Source organism: Anolis carolinensis, chromosome 4, assembly GCF_035594765.1.
Source record: "Anolis carolinensis isolate JA03-04 chromosome 4, rAnoCar3.1.pri, whole genome shotgun sequence".
Lineage (NCBI taxonomy): Eukaryota > Metazoa > Chordata > Lepidosauria > Squamata > Dactyloidae > Anolis > Anolis carolinensis.
The window spans coordinates 252,122,279-252,141,564 of NC_085844.1; the positions used below are offsets into that span (position 1 = coordinate 252,122,279).

At 43.3% G+C, this 19,286-nt stretch overlaps 1 protein-coding gene across 2 annotated transcripts in view; it reads right to left on the bottom strand.

Moving 5' to 3' along the window:
- Window positions 1-312: 312 nt before the first annotated feature.
- Window positions 313-19,286, bottom strand: part of rprd1b (regulation of nuclear pre-mRNA domain containing 1B) — a 54,305-nt gene continuing 35,331 nt past the window's right edge. For both annotated transcript variants that reach the window (XM_003228069.4, XM_008121568.3), the window contains exon 7: window positions 313-2,066. In XM_003228069.4, the coding sequence (XP_003228117.1) occupies window positions 1,917-2,066 (150 nt within the window). In that variant the 3' untranslated portion in view covers window positions 313-1,916. The remainder of the gene's footprint in view (window positions 2,067-19,286) is intronic.

Consider the following 19,286-nt stretch of genomic DNA (forward strand, 5'->3'; position numbering starts at 1 on the left):
TTAAGGCTTCTGTATTTCTTCAACTGTAAGACATCATTCACTGATTGTACGACACAAATTAATTTCGGCACTGACAGAAAAAAAAATCACACACATATATATAGTTCCTGCAATTCTAAGACACACTCGTTTTAGAGATGCTTATATGGGGAATGTCATGTTTTAGAATAGAAGAAATGCAACGTTTCTGCTTCAGTCATTGATCTTCCACTTCCCCAAGATGGAATAGAGTTTATGGTATTATATTTAGTCATTTTGTCAGACACTGGGACTCAAAACAGATCCAGGACATTAAACAAAGACACTCGCCTGTTGAACGACACCCTCTTTATTCAAAAATATATTTATGAGACTTTTCAGAATATATTGCTGCCAAAATGGCAGCCTATATCTCTAGATTTATCTCTAGGTCGGTTCATATACAGATTTAAGAAAACATCTCGGGGGCAAGAATACGGGCTTGACGTCCGCCGGAGACCACCCCAGTCAGTGTAATGGGGAGACCCCCCGCTTTTCCTCTCCGCAAATGGGACCCTGGTTTGAGAAGCACAGAGGAGAACAAAAATGTGGCTGCGATGCTTCTCCTGTGACTTCAAACATGGAGGAAAGGCATCATGCATGGAGATGCATCTACTGTGAAGACCAAGATGTGTGTTGACAACACAGGACTCAGAACTGGCCCATCTTTGAGAAGAAATTCATTTTGGGGGCTGGAATGCATATGCAGACCTTCCAGGCCAAATGCTGATTGCTAAACTAATTCCTTCTTCAAAATAATGGTATAAAGGATGATACTGGATCAGATGGTTCCTCTGAGTTGGGAATATCACAGAAGCAAAGGAAGGAAGGAGGCTTGGCTTGTTCTGGGAACACAGAAATCATCAAATGTGAAATTAGCTGTCCTATGATGGAGCCAGTCTGGTCACACACACATGTACACACACACACGCTGATATAACTCTCACATTGATGTATATGGGACTTGTAGTTCAACACATCTGGAAAATACTAGGGTGAAGAAAGGTTGTTTGAGATTTTGGTTGCCTTGGTTCCTCAGGAAATTGGTGAAGAGAGATGAATATATAAAGGTAGGTATGCAAATCAATGTCCACAATTTGTTGGGAACGTCTCCTATCTTTCTTTCTTTCTAGAAAGTGTCCGCCCGGTCCATTTGCTTGTGGAAGGAGAGCAATCCAGCTGCTAAGGGTTGGAAGTCTTGGTGAGAGTCTAGTCACAGTGCTTTGAGAGGGTTTCCCATGGTATTCAAGCCAGAGGGTCTAAACCTAAGGAGAGTTGGATCCTTGGGGCTCCTAAATGTTACAGGAGATGAAAGAAACACAAGGGGAGACTGAGTGAAACCAGATCTGACAGACTAACAAGGGCTGCTGCGTGGAAGAATATGGCATTCAGTTGCGGTCAAGAGAACATCCTTTTTTTGTTGTTGCTTACCTGAGGTCTGCATGTCCCCTCCTAAACCTTTCACAAAGCATACCCTCAAATGTGCTTTCTTTGCCTAGTAATGGAGGATCCAGAGAAATCAAGCTTGACACACACACACCAAACCGAGTCAGAAAACAACCAAGTTCTTCTTTATGCAGGGGGTGCTGGGTGGGAGCAAAGCATAAATCAGCCTCTGTCATTGTTGAAAACTCTCAGGAGGACACACAGGGTTTGCCCAGGCTGAAGTGGAAACTGAGGGAGGTGATGGAAAGCTCTGCCACGCGGGATGACTTTTTTCTTCTTTCCAGCAAGAGAAATGTTCCCCACACAGCAGCGAGAGATCAACGGAGGGTCTCTGTCCATTCCTTCCTATGTCAGGTTACAATGAGGTTCGCCAAGGAGGTGTTCTGCTGGTATCAAGTGGAAAATGGGAGAGGGAGAGGCAGGCGAGGGGGAAATACAGACACTTGTGTGTCCTAGTCAGTCGAAAAAAGGTCCCCAGCAGACGGCAGAGGGGCCAACCCTCCGGTAACGTTGGGCAACAGCGACAGGTCCGGGAGGCTCTGGATGTGGGACTTCAGCTCTTTGCGGACCTGTGTCACCCGGGCCAGCTTCTGTTTGTACTCCTGGAGCGGGAAGAGAGACACAAGGCCATAAGGATCCGCAGTTGTAGATTCCCGCCATCATAACTCTTACTTAATTTGATTTAATTGTATTCAACAAACAAATGTAGTGATACCTTGACTTAAGAGTTTAATTTGTTCAGTGACTGAGTTCTTAACTCAAAACACCCTTATCTCAAACTTCCTATTGAAGTGTTATTAACCCTAACCCGCCTCCCAACCCCCCTCCGTTTTGTTATGTGTTTTTAAATAAGAAAAATTATTTATTTATTTATTTATTTATTTATTATTACAACATTTGTATCCCACCCTTCTCACCCAAAAGGGGACTCAGGGCGGCTTACAATAAAACATACGTATATAAAAATATAAAATACAATACAAATCAATTAAAATAGTTAACTAATTAATTACAGCAACATTCATAAAATACAATACTAAATAGCAGAAAACTCACTTTATAAATAATAATGTATAAATGCACATTCAGATGGAACAATAACAAAAGGAAAGCTCCACTTCAAAATATATTATTATTATATTTGCTGTACTTATACCCCATCTTTCTCACCCCTGAAGGGGGACTCAGGGTGGCTTACAAACTATGGCAATAATTCAATGCCAGATTCAAACAACAACATCATTAAAACACAATACAATAAAACTGTAAAAACATATACATATAAATTAAAATAGACTTTCAAATGACTAAAACATATCAAACATCAAAAGCCTACCACCAACTGAGCTTTGTAAATATTGAACCAATTGCTTCACCGTTATTCTGTCATACTAATAAATTTTTATTTTATACTTATAAAATGGTAGAAGCACAAAACACTAAGTGAAGAGGTCGGAGCATCCTTTTCTTCTTCATCCTGCCCTCATTCCAGCCTCCTTCCCTCTCTTGCTCTCTCTCTCTTCATGAAGCGAAACATAACCAGGAACAAAAAACACACAAAATCAACTAACCCAAGGTTCCTCAAAGTGGACAAGAGAATAGTGGACAGCAATCTCCTAAAGCAGAAAAGAGCACAATGCCCAGAGGCTGCTCCCTTGAAGTCCTATAGCCCTATACTCTCTGCACCCTTCCCCCGCCCCTGTGCTCGTTCATAACTCAAAATGCTGCTCATATGTAAAAGCGAAATCCAGGCCGAACGGCAGATCTTAACTCAAAACGCTCTTAAGTTGTGACGCTCTTAAGTGGAGGTTCCACTGTACAGATACTACAACAACTAACAAAATAGACACATCACAGCATCCTAACAAACCCTTTCCTCCTTCTCCACACCATCACTGATTGACTTTGGCTACTCAATGCCATTCACGCTTGCTCATTGCAACATTCACACTTGCTTTAAACCAGTGGTTCGCAACCTTTGGGCCTCAACTCCCAGAAATCCCAGCCAGTTTACCAGCTGTTAGGAACCATGGGAGCTGAAGTCCAAAACACCTGGAGGCCCTAGAGGTTGGAATAACTGCTTTAAACAGACAAGGGTTCTTTCTCTCACCCTGGACATTCCAAAGCTATATATACACACCACTAGCTTCATTTCCAAATATCTAAAGATGCCAGCCACAGGTGTAGGTGTAACGTTAGGAGAGAATGCAGCTGGAACATGCCATAAAGCCCGGAAAACAAACAGCAACCCAGGTACAATTTCATTTCGAAAAGCGAATAAATAGTGATTTAATTGCCCAATCTCCACAGGACCATGAAGACAATGAGGATATTCCCATTTTAAGGTTTTTCAGAAAAGCATCCTTGCATCTTTGGAGGGGTGCGGCGTGCCTCTTCCCTGCCAAGCAATGCCTTGCAAAGTGTTGAATTTCCAACCAGGAAAGGAACAGAGGGAATCCCACTTTCCTCCATTTATTCTAAGAACAAATAATGCCAACACCTCAGGCTTTGAAGGCGATGCCCCAGGGGGCTCTCTGCATTTCGCCATCTCCGGCTGACACTCGGATATGGATTTCCTTTAACAGCCTGTGTTAAATCTATGTGGCCTCGCAAGGCCCAGGGAACTGATGGAACCGTTCTTTTGGAAAGATCTATGCAGCCATCGACAAGGAGGACCCCTCTGGTTTCAGAAACAAAACAGCCTGAGGGTGTTTCTGGGGAAGGGAGGGAGGGGGCAGATCTCAGCTCCAGAAAGCCATCCTGGAATTGGACTTCTGTTGCGCTCTCTCCGCATGACTTCACAACCAAAGCATCATGCCGTATATAAGACTGCTTCACTTAACATAAGACTGCTTCAGGAAGTCATGGAAGTGAGAAAGCGAACGACTCAAGAGAGATTGGAGAGAAAAATTAATAGATTATATACAAATTGCCAAGCTGTCTAAATGAAGAGTTTACAAACAAATGGTGGCTGGCTTTCGCGTATCTTGGAAAGAAGTCAAAGATTGACTTTAGGGATGCTGCAAGAGAAGTATTTAAGGAACTTATGTGGGTAGGTAATATTATAGGGTACAGGTATCATAGAAAGTAGGATGGAAGTCCAAGGTGGTGTGAGGATGGAGGGACTGTATTGTCGACTGTGTTTGTTACTGTCTCTGCATGTTGTGTTTGTAAATGTATATCAATATTTCTCCCTTTCCCCCCACTAATAAAATGTATTATTTGAATAAAACAGAAAACAGAAAACAAAAGACTGCTTTGAGGACTGAAGAATGGACACAAGGGATATTAAGCCACTTTGAGTTTCCTTGTGGAGAGAAAAAAAAAAACAGGGTAATAATAAGAAGCTAGAATTGAAAAGTTGATGACAGATCCCAAGTGCAGTCTCTGCAAGGAAGCTGATGAAACGATGGATCACATCCTCAGCCGCTGCAAGAAGATCACGCAGACAGACTACAAGTAGAGGCAGAATACCATTGCTCAAATGTTCCATTGGAACTTGTGTCACAAATACCATCTGCCTGTAACAAAAAACTGGTGAGATCACAAGCCAGAAAAAGTTACAGAAAATGAACACCTCAAACTACTCTGGGACTTCTGAATTCAGGCAGACAGAGTTTTGAAGCACAAGACTCCTGACCTCACAATCGTGGAAGAAAAGTATGGATCATCGATGATGCAATCCCAGTATTGAAGAGAAGCAACTAGAAAAGATGACACGATATGAGGATTTAAAGATCAAACTGCAAAGGCTCTGGCACAAGCCAGTCAAGGTGGTCCCAGTGGTGGGTGATGGGCACACTGGGTGCAGTGCCTAAAGGCCTTGGCCTGCACTTAAACACAATTGGCGCTGAAAAAATCACCACCTGTCAGCTGCAGAAGGCCACCTGACTCGGATCTGAACGCATTATTTGCTGATACATCACAGTCCTAGACACTTCTGAAAAGTCTGACATGTGATCCAATACACACGTCAGACCTTTCACATAGTGATCTTGTTTGCATCTAATAGTAATAATAATCATCATCATCATCCGAAAACACATCACAGTCCTAAACACCTGGGAAGTGTTCGACTAGTGATTTTGTGATACGAAATCCAGCATATCTATCTTGTTTACTGTGTCATATAGTAATAATAATAATAATAATAATAATAATAATAATAATAATAATAATAATAATAATCTGGCAAACGTATCACATTTGCAGATGAGACCAAATTAGGAGAGAGAGCTAATACTACAGAAGACCCGATCAGGATCCAGAATGACCTTCACAGATTAGAGAGCTGGGACAAAGCAAACAAAATGAACTTCAACAAGGAGATGTATGGTACTTTGGCAATAAAAATGAACTGCACAGGTATAGGATGGGCGACACCTGGCTTGAAAACCGTCAATGCAAAAGGGATCTTGGAGTCTTAAAGGACCACAAGCTGAACAGGAGCCAGGAGTATGATGCAGCAGCTAAGAAGGCCAATGCCATTCTAGGCTGCATCAATCCTAACAGATTGGAGAGCTGGGGCAAAACGAACAAAATTAGTTTCATTATGTGTCCTTCCTGGCAAGACCTTTCTTTCCTTGGCCTCCCTCTGCATATGAGAGTATGACTTGTCCCAATTGGGTTTTCAATGGTTGAGCGGGGTTTTGAACCCTTGGTTTTTAGAGTTGGGGTCCAATACTCAAACTATTGTTGTTCATTTTGCAAACTAGGGAAAAAAGTCTGGGCCAAAACCATCTTTTTCTGTGCATTTTATTCTGCATAAAACAGACAAAATCAGTTTCTGTGTCGGAAAAACGCTGCATTTTGGTGTGAAAAATGTGCCCATAAGTTTAGAATAAATGTCAAACTGTGTATAATAATCTTAGACAATTGCACAGTTCTCAAACAGTTCCTCGCTGTGAAAAGGAAACGGCTAACATTCTTTGAGAAGAAAATTAGTCCGGAATCACACCCCGGCAGTGAACTGATCTGAAGAGAGAAGCAAATTACCAGTCACCTGAGAAGCCAACCCAAGAATCTCATTAGAATCCAAGCAAAGGAGGAAGGTGTCAAGCTAAATGCAGCTTTTTAAGGAGTTTCTTGTACTGGTCAAAGAGTGGAACCTATTTGTATGAGGCACTCTGCATAAAGGAAGTGATGCGAGGAACCTTTTTTCTTTTCTAGGTTTTTTTTTAAACCCAGTGGCAGAATGAATGGGAAAAAACTGGGCCATTTAAAAGTTGTAATTAGCTCCTTTCAGGTGACTCTCCCCCTCGGAAGCAATTACTAAAAATAAAGGCAGCCAGGGACAAAGCTTTCCTTGCGCCTAAATTAGCGCATATAGGGCCGTTAGACATCTTATCAACGTTTCGAGAACATAATGCATGAATATTGTTTCTAAAAAGGGCACTAACCCAAGTCTCTGTCAAAGGCCTTGGCATTTTGGAGTGCATTATTCAAGCCAGACAAAAAGTGCTTAATGAAAGTGCATGCTGCTAATGAAATATTTCCACTCCATTGTTTAGCTCTTTTGAGAGACAACGATATTGGAAGAGAGTCTGAGAAGGATCCTGAATGTAATTTACCCACAAAACTCACAACATTGCATTGGATCTCTGCTTTCTGCCTTTCATCCCTCTTTTAGAGACCCTAAGAAATAAAACAGGTAATATTCCACCATTACATATTATTATTCAAGTTTGCTTCCAGAGTGTATGATGGACTGAGGCCTCATTCCTCACCTAAAATGCCCTAAAGCTTGCGGATCTGATTAATCTGATTAATAACAGTAACAATAATAGGGCTTTAGCACAGCAGGTTAACCACCAGCTGCAATAAATCTTGCCAATTCAAAAGGTTTGGAGTTCAAAGCCCGGGTTGGGGGTGAGAGCCTGACCTTCAGCCCAGGTCACTGACCACCTAGCAGATAGAAAACAGCTGTGAGTAGATAAATAGGTACTGCTTTAAGTGAGGAGTATTTTAATTGGCACTATAGGGAAATTCCATAAAAATGCCGGTGATCAAAAAAGAAAGAAAAATTGAGGAAGTGTGTGAACAGGGCTCTTCAACATGGATAGATCAACAGCACCCCATTGTGACAGGAATCAAAACACGACCTCCAGGATGCCGAAGATGGGAAATGCCTATATACGTCTATCTGTACTGTGTCTGTCCTGTCTGTCTATAACGGCATTGAATGTTTGCTGTATATGTCTTCTGTGATCTGCCCTGAGTCCCCTTCGTGGCGAGAAGGGCGGAATATAAATGCTGTAAATAAAGTATTTTCTGGAAAATTTGATGTGCAGCTGCAAAAAGTGCATTTTGTCATTTTGTTACAAAAAGGTGTGTATTATAGTTGCTGCCTGCTTAGAGTTCCCGTCTTTAAAAACAAAGATTTCTGGAAACAAAAACTTCCAATGATGGAAAGGAAAACCTTGGGGTGCATCTCTGCTGCAAAATGAATCCATTTTAATTGCCTTGATTCAAATCTAAGGAATTATGGAGACTGTAGTTTGACAAGGTCTTGAGCCCTCTCTGCCAAAGGGTGTGGAGGCCTCACCAAACTACAAATCCCAGGATGGCACAGCATTCAGCCCTGGCCCTTGCATTAGAGGTGATGTCCCTGAAAGAGGAGATCCTGCAGCAGCTTCTCCTTTGGCTTTGGCTCAGTACTAAGATTACTGTATTACTTGAATCTAATGTGCACCTTAATTTTGGTGAAGGAATTTAGCCAAAACAGGTGAGCATTAGATTAGAGTAAATAGGATATGTTCTTTCTAAAGCATCTCTAGGTCCTCTGGTGCAACTCGGTGGTCAACTTCCATAAAATCATGCTGGAAGACATAAAAGATCTCTAGAGAGGACAAAAAAGGGGGGAAACTGCAAAGTAAACATTCCCCACTCTTCCAAGGGGTTTCTGCGCTCGTAACGACAGTAAACGCGGAAAACTGACTCTATATGACTGCTTATTACCTGAGGCCTTTTCAATCTAGAGAAGCACATAGCAGGTTGTGATGTGCAAATGTGGTTTTCCAAGCTAAGCTACATCACTCTCCTCAAGGCTTAGGCCCCTCATGTTGGGAAAACCCCTTCCATATTGTTGGGAGAAGCTGGAAGGGCACCCCAAATGCTCAAAGGCATGGAAACCACAAATTGCTATGAAGTGCAGCTGAGGAAGCTGGATCAGTTCCAATTGGAGAAAAGAAGGACATGAGAGCCATATTTAAATATTTGTAAGAATGTCATATTGGGAAGAGGACAGGCTTGATTTCTGCTGCTCTGGAGACTCAATTGAGTAATTACTTGTAATCAAGTAATACAGTAATCTTAGTACTGAGCCAAAGCCAAAGGATAGCAGGAAATGCGATTCCACCTAATCAGTGGTTCTCAACCTGGGGTCTCCAGATGTTTTTGGCCTTCAACTCCCAGAAATCCTAACAGATGGTAAACTGGCTGGGATTTTTGGGAGTTACAGGCCAAAAACACCTGGGGACCCCAGGTTGAGAATCACTGATCTAAATATTGGGAAAAACTACCCGAGGATGAGATCTGTCCAACAGGAGAATATGCTGCCTTGGAGTCTCTGGAGGTCTTTTAGCAGAGGCTGGGTGCCCAGGTGTTGGAGGTGCTTTGTGTAATTCCTGTCTTGCAGGAGGAGGTTAGACTGGATGGCCCTTGGAGTCTCTTCCAACTCTAAGATTAGATGATTATGTGTAAGTTGGGAGTCCAATGCTAAGCTTATTACACTCTGGACCAGGGATGGGCCAACTTGGGCCCTCCAGGTGTTTTGGACTCTAACTTCCACAATTCCTAACAGCGGGCAGTCTGTTAGGAATTGTGGGAGTTAAGAGTCCAAAACACCTGGAGGGCTGAAGTTAGGCCATCCCTGGTCTAGACTGTAGAGGATTCAGCTGGTGAATGGACAACCACTGTGCACAGCAGGAGACGAGGACTAGATGGCTGCAGGCCCTTCTGGCCACACATTTCTACAATTCGGAAAGCAGACACACAGACATTTGCATCGGCTGGCTGCCATTCCTGGAACTAAAAGGCATCGCTTTGCAGAGGCTGCTGAAAGCAAAGCCATCCCTGTTTCTGTTTTGGCCTCTTAGAAAAAACATCAAGCGAACAGTTAATGGAGGCCTTCTGGGGCTGCCTCAGATAGAGACGGAGAGGGATTTTATTCTGCCTAAACAACACTGTCGGCAGACAGGAGGCCGATACAGCTGAGTCTACAGATAGCCCCGTGCCAAGATGCCGGGGCTGAGAAAATTGTCGAACATGACTCCGGAAGACAGTGATGGATGCAGCCTTGGGAGAAGGGAGGCGGAGGGAGGGAGGGATGGAGAGAGAAAAAGGAAGGCAAAGAGGGAACGGACAGTTCTTGCTTCTCTGCCCAAGAACACCAGGGTTTCCAGAACCACATTAGGCAAGACCCACGCCTTCTGCCTCCCAGGGAGGTCAGGGAGAGAACAGGAATCCTGGGTTCAAAGCACAGAGTGGCACAGCCTGAGAGGAAGGCTTCCTCCCCATTCCGTGGGGCTCCCTAACTCTGTTCCTCACTCCGGCAGATGAAGGATGGGCCAAGAGAACAACTGCGAGGACAGGACACTCCATCCTGCAATGGTTTTCCTTTTTATAAACATGGAGTCAGCATTTCTTCCTACACTTAGTCACATTTCTTTTTGAAATGCACAAATCTAGAATGGGTGGCTTGGAAACAGTCTCCAAAATCCCTTTTTGCTTGGACTGTTTCCAAGCCACCCATTCTAGATTTGTACATCAATAGCCCTGTTCCCTTCTGCTTTGGTCAGACCTCACTTGGAATAATATCTCTGTGTCCAGTTCTGAGCAAAGCAATTCAAGAAGATGGACAAGAGGGAAGGTGTCCAGAGAAGGACCACCAAAATGGTCAAAGGTCTGGAAACCATGAATCCCTCTGAGGCGTGACTTGGGAAGCAAAGAATATTTATCACAGAAAAGGGAAGGTAAAGATGTGATATGATAGTCATGTTTAAATATATGAAAAAATGTCACATTGAGGAAAGAATGGACTTGTTTCCTGCTGCTCCAGAAACTAGGACACAATGGAGGCATGGATTCAAACTGCAGGAAAAAAAGATTCCTCCTAAGCTTTAGGAAGAACTTCCTGATTGCAAGAGCTACTCAACAGTGGATTATGTTGCCTTGGAGTCTGGTGGAGGTTTCTGAATCAGAGGCTGGATGACCATCTGTTGGGAGGGCCTGGATTGTATCTTCCTGAGACAGTACGTGATTGAACTGAGTGGTCCTTGTGGTCTCTTTGCATGCTATGATTTTACGTTGGCAACTGGTCTGATTTTACCTGAGCCGATGAAGGATGGGTCAGGAGAATAACAGGGAGGACAGAGCTCTCAATCCTGCAATGATTGTAATTTTGATAAGAGTGGAAAGTCAGCATTTCTTCATTCTTTCCTTCCTATAGTGCTTTCCTGAGAAAACATCCCCTTTCCACCACCACCCTCAAAACAGGCTGACACTATTAAATATGTCAATGGGATAAAAAGACTTTTTTCCAGCCAACCTACATAGTGTGGAGGGGGCTTTTTTTTTGTATTTTTCCTTCTAAAGAAGACCTTCTGGGCCTTCCCATCCCTACATGTGTGTTCCAGGCATTACCTAAGCGGGTAAGGTTTTCCATAAACAATGGGAACATTTCACATTCCCCCACAGGTCAGGCATAGTTTTCGAACAGGATTTTCTTCCACCCAAAAACAACTACATCCAACGCTAGAGGTTTTTGGCGCAAATAACAGCAACTGGCTTGAGAGGAATAATTATAGTGATGAATGAGTCCTGCATCTTTTGATTCTGGAAACTCAACTTTAATTCCAAGTCACACACAAATGCAGAACGGTTTAGGATTTCAAGCCCAGCTCCAAAGAATGGCACCACTGGCTCCATAAATCCAAGCGGCATTCAGTCGTGTCTTTCCGAAACAACGCTCAGGGTTTCTGTGCAACAACCTGCAATTGGGAGTGTGTTTGTGAAGACAGTTTTTCCAGAAGATACCGGGACATTTGCAGGGTCCACCTAAATCCCCCTTTAAACAGACCTACTTTTTAATGAACGCAAGGACATCAAGAGTTGAAAGTCTTTGCTGGGATGATTTGAGACAATGAGAGTGATTGCCATCCTTTTGTTTTGCTGAATTTGCACGGAAAACTAGAAAGAGAGGACTGAAATAGCCATCGCTTTAACACTAAGGACACTCCAACCGGTCACAGCTGTAGGAAAATGGAAAGAGCGAAGAGAGAAAGCTAATCTTCTAAGAGGGATTAGACGAGTCCTTCAAGTGGACGATGGCCAAACAAGTGAGAGGATGGAATTACCAAACAGCACTAACTCCGCAGCTGACTGAGTAGCCAGAAAGGGATTTATTTGGCAACCGACGGAACAACAAATCATAAGGCGCAAAAGGGCAACTCCATCTTAAAGCAGATCTGTTCGACCAGGACTCTGCACAGTCTCCAGAAATGTGGGGCTTTTGGTTCCATTATCCTCAAGCCAGCTGGCTGGGGATGATGGGAACCACAATCCAAAGGTACTGCCAGGTAATGGTTTTAAGGAAGGTTGCATTTTGGGCACAGAATGAACCAGTCCTGTTTAAAAAGAGAACTTCCCAGAACCCAACTGCCTTTTTGCTTGTAAAATGCTTGAAGCTTAAGAGGCAGAATTAGCTTTCCTTTTCCAAGAACAAAAGACAGCGTATTTTGTGGAAATAAAGCTCATTTTGTCCTACACCTGCTGAGTTTTCCTTGGCATCTAGAACTAGAGAGGCCTTCTGAATGGGACTCAAGGGGGTGAGGTGGGCCACAATTCAAATTCCAGGGGTTGCACATGTCTCTTAGTAGACTTCGGTGGCTTCCATCCTGCACATTAAAAACATTTTGTACTCAAAATGTCCCATGCAGCTCTGAGAATGGGAATGTTGCCATATTCCTCTGCCTCCCAATAAATACAGGTCCCTCTGACTTTTGGAACAAGATTTAAAACAATGGGAGGAAAGACAGCAACCCCCTCTCATGTTTCCTCATAAGATTGTGGTCATTCTGGATCTTTAAAAATAAAAATAAAAAGAGGTCTTTAAATACCATGAGGCCTGCAGGCTGTGCTTCCCCCATTCCTAAGTGATATTTGGACAGGAACAAATGCAGCCGATGGCACAGCAAAAGAGACATTTCTTCCCTCAAAGAACAGAATCAAAGATCATCTGATAAAGCTGAATATGGGGGAAACCCACACAGAAGAAAACTAAGTACCACTTTGCACAAAAACACAGCTGAACAGGAAATTGCTGACACAACACCCATCAATTGCCACCAACTTGGACACCTTGAGTGAGAGAAAAGACAAATTCATGTAGGACGACATTATTAGTGGCTATTATCTTGATGCCTATGCACTGCTTCCACTATAAGGGCATATGCGTGCCTTCAAGTCAGATGAGGTTTTGCCAGTTTCTTGTTCTCAAATACAATTTACAGCACCAGGACTAACCCTGCTTATGTTTCAAGATCAGTGAAGATCTGATGCTTTTAGAACAGTGATTCCCAAACTCCTCGTTTTCTAAGTGTCTTGGGCTGCATATCCAGAAGCCTCAGTTGCTTCAGCTAAACATCAAGAATTCTTGGGAGTTGGTCCAAAATGCCTAGAAGACCAGAGTTTGGGAAACAGGGCATTTCTTGCTTGAAAACAAAACTATATATTTTAGTCTGATCCAGAAAGGATCTCACGGTGTATAAGAAGCTTCTGGTGCCGTGTCCATTCTGGATTCCCAAGCCTGAATGGAAGACTGCTGTACAGGTTTTGAAACATCCAAGTTTAAATCCTTTTGTCTGTAATATGGAGGAAAATGCTACCTAGGGAAGAAAAAGGAGTCCTGTTCAAAGTAAAAGGTGGGACAGGAGAGGTCAAGCGATCCCATGAAGAGACTAACCCAGAGGGAGAGGCAACTCATGGGAAAGTGGTCAGTTTGAACTCTCGCCACGAAGAGACAGCCAGGACTTCTCACAGAGAAAGGCCTGTCAAGGAGCTTCGGGTGCTTTTTCTTAGAACAGACCCCCAACGTGACTTAGTTTCAAAGCCACCGCTTACATTTAGAGGAGGAAAGGCTAGGAGCCTCTTTTGTCCTCTGGCAATTCTGCAAAATGCACGACTTTCATGTTCAAAGCAGGAATCAAGGACTGATCTAAAGATTGCAATGTCTCTCACCAAGGAACACCCATCAACGCCTCCAGAGAGATCACAGCTGCGGCTCACACAGGAACATTTGGGCTTCTTCACTTGTGTGCCCTTTCTCTCCAACTTTCCAACAGCATCCTCAAATGTCATTTGAAGAGTGTTGATTTAGTGAGCCACACCGGATCACCTTCCTTAGTCAAAAGGGTGGGTTGTACAAGAGGAGCCAAGGCCTGGGAGGTCAAAGCCTCAAGAGGGCTGTGGGAAGGCGAATTTAGGGCATTTCGAGATATAGTAGCTCCCCCAATTGCTTCCAAAGAAGGCAACCCTTCTGGGTCCAGGTGGGGCGCTGGACACACATAAACATGCCATTATGGAGAGGCTACAGAATCAGAGAGTTGGAAAACACCCCAAGGGCCAACCAGCCCAATCCACTTCTTCCAGGCACAATCTAAACACTCCTGACAGTTGACCATCCATTCTGTTTCAAAACCTTCACTTGACTCCCAGGCAGCAACTCATTCCTCTCACAAATCACTCTGACCCTCAGAAGACTTTTCCTAATGTTTACGTGGAATCTCCTTCCCTTGAAATCCATTCTTCTACTGGGTCTGACTTTCTGGAACAGCAGAAAGCAGGCTACTTCCCTCTTCAACGTAACAGCCTTTCAAATATCGAAACATGGGCTCTCACATCCCTTCTTCGCCTCCTCTTTTCCAGACTAAGCATCCTTATCTCCCCCTGGGCCCTTCCACACAGCCATATAACCCAGAATATTGAGGCAGATAATCCACAATATCTGCTTTGAACTGGGTTATCTGAGTTCACATGTCATATAATCGAGTTTAATGTGGATTTTATGCAGTTGTGTGGAAGCGGCCTCAGCTGCTCTTCAGAGGGAGTCTGGTTTCCAGACCTTTGGCCACATCAGTCATCCTTTTCTAGACACTTTCCAGCTTCTCCATATTCCCCTTGAATTGTGGGGTTTAGGACTGCCTTAATTCTCCTGCAACATCTATATTACAGTTGTGTATTCTTAGCTCCATGAACCATCTGTCCAAAAAGGCCTTTGTGTATAAGAAAACTATAGTGTGTGCTTCATAAGGTCAGTGTCATTTCTGAGGCCCTTCCACGTTTGATGCAGTAAGGATTTGGAAACACTTAAGCATAAACAGTAAAAAAAAATCGAGATTTAACAGCTGCACTCTCTTGCCAGGTTTACAAGCAAGATTTCGGATGATAAATAAGTTCAGATAAGTCAGCAACGAAACACTACCAAAGCTCATCCATTAAGAGTTCACTGAAATGTCCTCCCTCACATTCTGCTTTACAAATGGGTTGAGATCCATAGGAGAGGTCTCCAGCCCTTAAAAGGAAGCAGCTTAAAGCAATAAAGGCCCAAAAGGTTGACTGGCGAAGGGAGGCTGCTCTGCAAACAAGAGGAACAGATGGATTAAGGAAACAGGCTTGACTATGGCTCACCTTGCTCTCCCAATGCACATTCAGAGATAATAAAGCCATGGCTAAAATGGAAGCAAACTCCTTCAAAAGATCAAGACAAGAAGCTTAAGCAGACCTGCGAATCACTGCATGTCCTTGATCCTTCCAAATGCCAGGAAGGATAAGAAACGCCACAACTTTATGCTTCCCAGGGAAGAGGAGTTGCTGCAGACTCCGACATCTCTTTGAAATAATTGTAAAAAAAACCTGTTATAAAAACCAGAGCCACTTAACACTTTTATGCATTCCCTCAACAATTATGGCATCAGTTGACCTATGTCCCTCTGCTTTTAAGAAACTGAATTTCCCAAGCTTTCCTGGATGCAGTTTCCTGCAATTGGAAGGGGGAAGTGTCCTAGATGGTAAAAAATTGGAGTTCATCCTGAGCAAATGAGTGCTCGAAATAAGGCAGGGAAAGTAGTATCTATATAATATATTCTACTACAGAGATGCTAGTACATATTTTTGTCCTCTGATTTTTTTCCCCTTGCACATTGCAAACCCCCAACATACTTGAAAGAGACAATCTGTCTCAGGAACTCTTTTCCAAAAGGCCCTGATTGGGTTCAGGCTACTTTGGAAGTCATGAGCCTCACTTCTTACTTACTTACAAATCAATGGCTCAGCTTGGAAAATCCTATGCTTAGGATGTTTCTTTATCAAGTATAACGAGAATAAATGAATAGCTAATGTTTATCTCTCTCTCTTTCCCTTTGACAGAAGTAGATGAAATCTGCAAGCTTAGTATTCTCATCTAAGTGGATGAAGTCTGTCAAATTTCAAAGGGATACAGGGGATTTATGCAAGCAGATTTAAAAGTCTGATTTCTCTCTTTTTTTTAGGGGGGAGTGAAGGAAAACCGCACATAACTGCTTCATAGCAGAACTGGATGAAAAAGACACAGTGGCTTCCTTTCAAGACTGCATTACAGGTACAGCTCAGTTAAGGAGGCCAGTGGGTCCGTGAGAACTGCTGTTTTAGTAGAAAATACGATGCAGAAATAGCACGGCAGGAATAGAGACAGGCTCTTGTACTATGCAGAAGAAGGGCTGAAGGTGTTCATAGGAATGCAGCCAAAATAACAAAGGACTCAGAAAAACCATGAATTCCTGTGAGAAGTGATTTAAGGAGCTGGGTGTGTTTAGTCTGGAGAAGCAAACATTGAGAGAAAGGGACATGAGAGCCAGGTTTAAAGACCTGAAAATGTGGTCATGTTTAAGATGATTCTTTTTAAAAGAGTTCTGTTAGTCATTGTCGTCAAGTTTGATCTATCCAGAAAACAAACAAACATTTTTTTGTTTTGTTTTATGTGTTGTCGAAGGCTTTCATGGCCAGAATCACTGGGTTGCAGTGAATTTTCCGGGCTGTATGGCCATGTTCCAGAAGCATTCTCTCCTGAGGCTTCACCCACATCAATGGCAGGCATCCTCAGAGGTTGTGAGGTCTGTTGGAAACCAGACAAGTGGGGTTTATATATCTCTAGAATGTCCATAGTGGGAGAAAGAATTCTTGTCTGTCTGAGGCAAGTATGAATGTTACAACTGGCCACCTTGATTAGCATTGAATGGCCCTGCAGCTTCAAAGCCTGGCTGCTTCCTGCCTGGGGGATCCTTTGTTAGGAGGTGTCAGCTGGCCCTTATTGTTTCCCGTCTGGAATTCCCCTATTTCCTGAGTGTTGTTCTTTATTTACTGTCCTGATTTTAGAATTCTTTTTGTTTTACTTTTGTGGGGGCATAATTGTTCTCTTTGTAACTATTTGTTTGTGTACATGTTGGTTTGTATGTTTGTATTGCTGTTCTCGTGAATACAAATTAGTGTTGGAAAAAAGAAAAAGACAAGAAAGGGGGTCATTTTGAGGATAAATCCAGCTTTGTTTCCTAATGCTCCAGAGACTGGATCACAATGGAGCAAATGGACTTCACTGGAGGAAAACAGACACCCCCTAGACAATATAAACATTTTTGAGGATTAGAGCTATTTGATGGTGGAATCCCCTGCTGCATGGGAGCCCAATGGAGTTTCCTTCCCTGGAGGTTTTTAAATATAGGTTGGATGGCCATCTGTCTGGGGTGCTTGGATTGTGTATTCTTCCCTGATGGATGGGGGTTGGACTTGATGGCTTTTTGGGGTCTCTTCCAAATCTAGGATTCAAAAAGATAAAGAGTATAGATTCAAACTGCAGGAAAAGAGATTCCACCTGAATATTAGGAAACAACACTTCCTGGAAATCAGAGCTGTTTGGCAATGAAATTCACTGCTGCCTGGGAGTCCAGTGGAGTCACCTTCCTTCCCTGGAGGTTCTTAAGAAGAGGCTGGAGGGCTTGAATTGTGGATTCTGGCATGGAAGTAGGGGCTTGGACTAGATTGGACTGGAGGGGGTCTCTTCTGATTCTATCATCCTGCAACAGAAGCAAGGCTACCTCTATACAAATACCTCACTGATTGACTTCAGCAGCTTCATGGCTACTCAAAGCTAATTCAGGCTTGCTAACTGCAACGTTTACACTTGCTTGAAACAGACAAGGGTGCTTTCTCCCACCTTGGACATTATTCCACAGGTATGCACATACACTTGACTTCCGTCGCTGCCAACAGAACCTCCGAAGATGCCAGTCACAGGTGAAGGCAAAATGTCAGGAGAGAATGCTACTGCAACATGGCCATACAGCCCGAAAAACTCACAGCAACCCATCTATCATCCTGGTTTGGGTTTATATTGTCATAATTGCAGAGAACCAGACCCCTTTGAAAACTGTTGCATGGCTTGCCCCCTTTGCTCTCCCCAGAGCTGAGCTATTTTGGGCTCTCTTGGCCGACAGGCTGGAGGATGAAACACTGGCGCAGCATGTAAATAAAACTTAATTGCGGAATGTGTCTCTGGCCAACGATGAGTGACCGTGTCAGCGGCCTCTAAATTGCAGCCCCAATGTTTAGACAGCCAGCCACGGTCCCAGAGATGGGGATTAACTCCTTAATTTGATCGATGAAACATCACCCGGAGCATTTGGAGAGCATCTTGAGGCGTACAGGGATGATGCGCCTTATTTGATCAGTGGCCGACTGACCTTTCCCCACTTAGCAAAATAAATCCCGATTTAGATTGCCAGATAGAAAGCCCATTTCTCTTCCAAGTCCATTCCAGAAACAGATTTGGATTTCACATTGCATTTCCCTAAAAAGGACAAGAAGTCAGTTTTCATGGGTTTCTAAAGGGGAAGACTGGCTAGCCTGTAATGCAAAGCGACAAAAGCCCCCACAGATACTCAGAAGACTAACAAAGGGATTTGAGTGTGAGCTCTAAGAAATGGGTTAGCCTTTAAAATGCTACAGGACTCTGCTGAAGGTTAGAATGTCATATAATACAACCTGGCCACTATGTTCCATTGCTTAAGCTACCTGGCATCATCACAAACAAAGGGGCCACTTGTTAGAGGCTTCTGCCACAGAGCTTGAAAAACATCACACAGAATAGAGAGAGAACAAAGTTGGTGGCCTAAGCTTTCATAGACTAAGTCCATTTCTTCAGAGGCATGACTTAAGTCATCATCTAACGACACTTACTATGCTCCCAACTTCATTCTCTTGGTCTCTTGGGAGCTACAAAATCCCTTTGCAGGCTGAAATCCCAGACTGAGGTTTTCTCTTTGAACGAAGTATAGCTTAAGTTGGCAACTGCCACAACTGAAAGACATTTCTCTGCTGGGGGCAAAAGGACGGAAGCACCTCTTGTACTTTTAAAAATAATTCCTTTTCAAGCTGGAAAGACACATTCCAACAGAGAACACTTTGACGTGGAAGTCAGAATTGCTCTTCCTTTCTCCAAAACATACGAGGGTTGAATGAAAAGTAATGCCTCCACCTTCATAACTCCTCAGCAGATGGCAGTCCTGGTCTGCGGCAGGTACGGGCTTGTTCAGTAGCCTCTCCTCTACAGTTCCATTTGGCGGGAAGCCTTAGCATTGAACGGTTGTGTTGTTAAAGTGCGAATAATGGAACCCTGCGCAGATGGTCAGTCAATGCAACTTAAGCAATGTGCAGTAATTGAATTCTTGATAGCAGAAGGTGTCACCCCAAAGGAGATTCAGCAGAGAATGCAAGCTATTTATGGTGATTGTGTT